Source organism: Poecile atricapillus, chromosome 5 (assembly GCF_030490865.1).
Source record: "Poecile atricapillus isolate bPoeAtr1 chromosome 5, bPoeAtr1.hap1, whole genome shotgun sequence".
Classification (NCBI taxonomy): domain Eukaryota; kingdom Metazoa; phylum Chordata; class Aves; order Passeriformes; family Paridae; genus Poecile; species Poecile atricapillus.
Window position 1 is genome coordinate 14,136,073 of NC_081253.1, and position 6,000 is coordinate 14,142,072.

At 46.2% G+C, this 6,000-nt stretch overlaps 1 protein-coding gene across 12 annotated transcripts in view; it reads right to left on the reverse strand.

Moving 5' to 3' along the window:
• The window catches only part of BIN1 (bridging integrator 1), a 92,839-nt gene extending 87,250 nt beyond the window's left edge, over positions 1-5,589 (reverse strand). For 2 of the 12 annotated variants that reach the window (XM_058839327.1, XM_058839324.1), the window contains exon 1: positions 5,397-5,570. In XM_058839327.1, coding sequence (XP_058695310.1) covers positions 5,397-5,480 — 84 coding nt within the window. In that variant the 5' untranslated portion in view covers positions 5,481-5,570. Of the gene's footprint in view, positions 1-5,396 lie in introns of all 12 variants that reach the window. The other 10 variants (XM_058839326.1, XM_058839330.1, XM_058839329.1 and 7 more) reach the window with 7 other exon arrangements.
• Positions 5,590-6,000: the final 411 nt, after the last annotated feature.

The following is a 6,000-nucleotide window of genomic DNA, read 5'->3' on the forward strand; positions in this document are numbered from 1 at the left end:
TAAATGTTTCTAGAACCAGAGCTTTATTATACATTTGATCCCAAGCAAAAGGGTCTCGTGTCTCTGTCTAAAGAGTCATGAACAAAGGAAAACTTGCATTATTCCCAAAGACCCCAGTCCAGGCTAGATGCTGAACATCTCAGGCTGCACCCAGCTCTCCCCAGTGCCTTGGCCAGAGCCTTGTCATTTGCTAGTCATGTGCAAAGAGCAACCAGGATGCTGGACAGAAAACAAACATCTGTGCCTGGAAATACAAACCTTGCCTAACAGCATGCAGGATGGAGGGAGAGGCCAGACAAGCTTTGATGCCACCCCCTGAGAGATGAGGTCTGTAACTCTGTATGGCCTAGAGCCTCTTTAAAAGTCCACAGTGAAAAGAGATCTTTAGATCCTGCTTTATAAACCTGATCTCACAAGAACTGCACTGAAGAGGACTGTTTGCAAGTCTAGAACTTACAGGAAAGATAAAGTGACAAGGAATAGGGCTGGGCCTTTTCCAATCAGAAAATTCATCCATCCATGAGATTCTACCTCATATAAGAAATCTGTTGCCAATAGCCAGACAGAAGGGCACCTTCAGCACGGCACTGTAAGTGCCCTGCCAATCAAACCATTCCATGGGCAAGGAGACATGTGGAGCCTGGTTTCCTATTTCACCTCCTCCCTGTACCATGCAGATTATCTGATACCAGTAATACAGTCTGAGCTCATAGTGGAATCATCTGAACATTAGGGGCATTAATTCAGATCTCCCTCTCGTATCCAGTGCCTGTCTTCCAGCAACCTTTAAGCATGAAGCACCTTTGAGACTCTATCTGCCCCCTAAGCCCTGCACTCTTGAGAAAGCAAGCTAACAAAGTAAAAAGCCCCATCTTTGTCATCTGGAGAGTCCCTCAGAAAAAAAAACAAAAACATCAATTTTCCTGCCAGATCAGTAGGTGAACAATACTTGTAGCTCTTCAGGCTATTTGTTCTTCACTGACACAACAAGGCAAACTGCCACCAAACCACCCTACCCTATGCAAAGCCAAGAAAAAACCAAAGAACCTTTGAAGAGATAAAAGGAACCCTCCCAAAGGAAAACCAATAAGGAACTTCAGTCAAGACATACTTCTTAATAAGAGAGCTTTCTGCATCTATCATTTTTATAGAAAGGCTCCCTCCCCATCTGCAGAGTTTCTACAGAGCAGGAAGCCTCTGATAGGTGAATCCTGATAATAGCTGTATTTAAATTTGCTTTAAGGTTCTTGGGTACTGCTCCTTAGTGTGGACTCTCCCCTGCTTCAACAGGGCTGAAATTTCATTCCAGGTGTTTCCTCCTGCAATACTCCACCTACTTAGCTTGAGCTTAGAAGGAGGAAAAATGTCTTATCAGAGCAAACTCAAAATGCAAACCATGCCTTCTGCAAACCCTGTTCCACCCAAACCACAATCTGTGAGACCAAGACTACAGCCCAGCCTCCTTGAATGGTGCAGCCAGAGGAGAGCAGAACTTTGCTCTGACAGATGGTTTAAGCAGGAGAACTTTAAACAGATGTGGGCAAACATCTGTGGAATTAACAAAGCCAAGAACAGAGAGCAGAAGTGATAATTCATGGCAACACGGCAAGTCAGAGTCCATGACTATAAACGCAGTCTATGACCTAAACGTGACCCCCTAACACAAGGGAGTTTGGATGTCCAAACTAAACTTTGCCAGGTCCTGCATGGAAAACAAAGCCTTCCCCTCTGACTGGGGATGGAGAGGGGTAAAAAGGAGATGTCTTGGTTTCTTGGTACATCAGAAGAAACCCATGACAAAATACAGCAGTCTGTTCATGTCACAGAACACAGACTCCTCATTTTGCCCAGCTTTGTAACACAAAGAGAGTGAGAGACCACCACTACCATATAAGAACTTCCCACATTCAATCTAAGTAAAAATAAGTTAATTCCTTTCTACTCCATGCAAAAAAAGCTCCCTAGGGGAAAAAAAATTAAAAAAATCTTTCTTTCTGATGTCAACTTTATAGCTCACCTCCTCAGACAAAGCTATAAATCTGTACGCAGCTTAAATCAACAGTTGATGCCCATACAGCCAATAACTTCTTTCCACACTGAACCTCAGCTTAACATGCAGAAGGAAAGCAAAGAGCCTGATCCTGTGACAAGGACCCTCACTGACAGCCAAGCTACTAAACCCCAACTCATTTGTTCCCTGAGCTCAGCTCCCTACTGAAACCTCACAGAGGAGTTACCCTCACACCAGGACTGCATCAAGTCACCAAGAAGCTGTTTGAATTTGTCCAAAGCAGAAGCATGCATATGCAGATAGACACATTCAGAAACAGGACATTATTAGAGGAAAATGGGAATTGTGGAAATTGGGGAGATTTTTTAAATTTTCAAAAGTGTTAAGATAAAAACTGGTCACAAACCAGAAAAACAAACTTTAACCAAGATGATGGATTACAGACAAAAACAATAAAAAAACTTCATTGCCTCAGTGGAAGAGTTTAAAAGTGCTGCAAATTAGGCTCTCCTCTAAGACATCATGACATTGGGGGCATTACATTTTTACTCATATTTACAAAGTTTAGAATTATGACAAGTCCAGAGCTCAGCATCTCAGTCTGAAAATCCTTCAGCTAAATTTAGGATGACTAGATCATGATTTCTAGCCTAAATTTCTTAATTAGTTGAAAAAGGTTATATGAGTTAGAAACAGTTGCATGACTTCCTTCTGCAAGGTATGTTCCTACCTGGACAGCAGCATCAACTTGTTTGATACATTTCACTGGACAATTGGCAAATTATTTCCAAGTATTGTACTTGAGGCTACCTCTGAGTAGAGATGGACGTTAAATGTGTGTCCATCCCATTTTAAAAAGCACAGTTGACCATTCCATCGTATATTTCCTGTGGAATTGCTCAAGTGTCTTCCAAAAATAGCCAACAGTTTTGCTGAAAGGCTCAAAACAAATAACACTTCTGAAGGAGTATCTTACATAGTTTACATAATAGGCATCTCAGAAGGGAAAAAAAGATGTGTACAGTGTTTCAGTGTGAATTCTGCACCGAACAAAAAGACATCATTCTTTGCTTAACACAAGGCTGAAATTCACCATGAAGAAAACTGCTGAGGTCAAAGCCTCAGGGCTTAAGTTGAGAGGGAGATATTCTCAAGGGAATAGCTTTTATCCTTGATTCAAATCAAAATATGATACGGAAAAGGAACAGTCAGCTGGTTAAGCCTCAAAAAGGAAAAGCTCTACCCTAGCCAAAATATATTCACAAAAATCGAACACATTTTTAAGTTGCTACCAGATCCACATCTGCACACTTCTGTTTACTTTTTTTTTTTTAATTATTTAACACCTGGTCCTTATCTCCTGACACAGAGTTTACCCTTCCTACTAAACACAGCATCTCAATTTATAACTAAATACTGCAAGTGTAGAGTGTCATAACCACTGGTGCTTCCACATCACTTCATATTCAGCTGTATCTCTCCTCACAACCTGAAAGTTAACACGGACGTATATTCCTCAGTGAAAGGGTGTCCCTTATGGGTAAAATACTGAATGCTTCACCAAAGAGGAATTATTACAGACAATCCTGTAGCAGTATGAAGAGGCAAATGAGGTGATGAAGTAAGCAATGCCATTTTTTTTCTTTTTTTCGAGAGCCCAGAGATTAAAGTTATACTGTTTGAATCAGGATAACAACAGCTGAAGGGTCTAGAACTTGTGTTAGCAAGTGCTTTGGGGCTGTTTTCCTTTTCTCCTTAGAGGAAAACAAGCTGAGCTTTTCTCTTCCCAAAGAGACAAACAACTGTTTTCAGATCGTACAAATACACAGCTAAGTCTCAATTATTATTGTCATTCCCACATCCCCAAACACCACCAGGGCGTGAGCAAGGAAGTGAGCTCGATCAACAGTTGACAGAAATGTGTGGAAAATCCTCCCTAGGAAAAGAACCTGTGTATGTTCGATAAGAGGCAGGGCAGGGCTTGGCAGGACACACTTGGTTCCAAGCTGCTAAACACAGTAACTTCATCAGCAGGCCCAGGAGCTCAGCCTCTACCACCTACCCTAATATTAACTACAAATCTGGTTGCCATCTGGTGGCTAACACAGAATGAAGGTAGCATCTGTGATGAGTTCAAGGTGGACCAGATTCCCTGTCCTGTCCCCTCTGGAACAACAGTAGGGTAAAGAAATACACAGATGTGGCCATGCTCACTCTTGTGTACAGAGTGAAGCCAGGACCCTGCTGCTGCAGCTCCATACTGGATCTGGTAGTCATTGGGGTTTTTTCCAAGCAACCGGACAAGCTGAAGGAAGGGATGCTCCTAGTCTCAGTAAGTGAGCTAAAAGTACTGGATGCAGCATATACAACATTAAATCCAAGTGGTTTGGGCTGCCATTCTGACCCAGCAGCGTTTTTGAGCAGTGTCGGAGATTGGTACAAGGCTCAGGCCAGCACTACATTTAATCCCAACCCTCCTAGATTAAATCTAGCTGCTAAAGATAACTCCCAGGAAACACGAGCAGCAGTGGGCAGATCTGCTCGCCCGCCCTCCCACCAAGATGCACCAGTCCTTATTCAGTCAATGTCATCTCACAGCAAACCACTGAAAACCAAGACGAGCGTGCCTGCAATAAAAGCAGCTGATCAATGTCCCTGCGTAAAACGCCCGATAATCCCTACACGGAGCAGGCGTCTGGCATCAGATGCAGCATGCCAGAGAGATGAACAGGAAAAGTATCCATTGCATATTCCTGGCACCTTCTGCTGGCACAGGGGTGGGCGGAGAGCAGCGAAAGGGCTCCCGGGATTCAAAAATGCCCCCCTCTCTCAGCGGATCGGCACAATCTTTAAAGGCCGAATGGCTTTGGCTGAAGCAGCGTTCCAAAGCGAGGAGCTCAAGGTCAGAGCAGCAAGCAGCGACTATCACGCGATGCTGCTGGAAGATAAGGGGCGAGCGTCCATCTCCCTCCCCTCACCATCTTTGAGGTTACGCATTTAGCGCTGTGGCAAAACACAGAGCCGCTCTGGAAGATGCTGCATAAAGCAGAACCTAAATGCCACAACGGGAAGGTCTCCTCCTGTTGAAACAATAAGCATCTGCCGATCCAACACGAGCGTGCGGCGCTCCGTGCTCCCTCCCGCTCCCGGCCGAAGCCGATGCCATGTTTCCGCAGGCGGCCGGTGAGCGCTCCCCGCTCCAACAGGGACACTCGGCATTCCCGGGGTGCGAAGGGGCCCTCATTCCGCAGCCAGGGGAGGCAGCTGCCACCCCCCGCAAGCGCCCACTGCGAGACGCATCCCTGCTCCGGGGAGCGCTGTCATCCCCGGTACCCGCGGCCCCCTCCCGGCCCCGCATCCCGGGGATGCCCCGGTTCTCCCCCACCTTCTCCTGCGCCCGGGTCAGCTTCTTCTGGACGTTGCTGGCGATTTTCCCGGCCGTGACCCCCTTGCTGCCCAGCTCGGCCATCTTGCCTCCTCTTTTTAACGGGCTGCGAGCGACGGACCGGCAGGAAGGGGGGGAAAACCCGGCGGGCAGGCGATGGCCCCGGCCGTCACCGCCGCCTCCCGCCCGCCGGCCGCCTTTTAAAGGGATAGTGCTGCCTTACACGGACAAGGATGGGGGCAGGTTTTGGACGGGTTTCCCCCACCCTGCCTGCCTGCCTCCTCCGGGTCCCCGCCGCCGCCTGTCCCAGAGGAAGCCAACAGGGTGGGAAAGCCTGGGAAGCATCGCAAGGGATTAATCTTAGGTGGTGGAATGAGTTTGCGGTCGTCTTTCATCCCGCAGCAAAACGACGCTTTTGAGAAATCTGTACTACTAATCGTTATCTCTGATTGTCCAAATTCATACGACAAAGGTAATTCTCAAGTTACTCCTGGATCTTTGCAAGTACAAAGAGGAAATTTAACTCCTTGAGGGGAGGTACCTAGAAGTGAATCAAACCCCTGATTTTAAAAGGTGATATGAAATTTCAGAAGATTCCATCCTC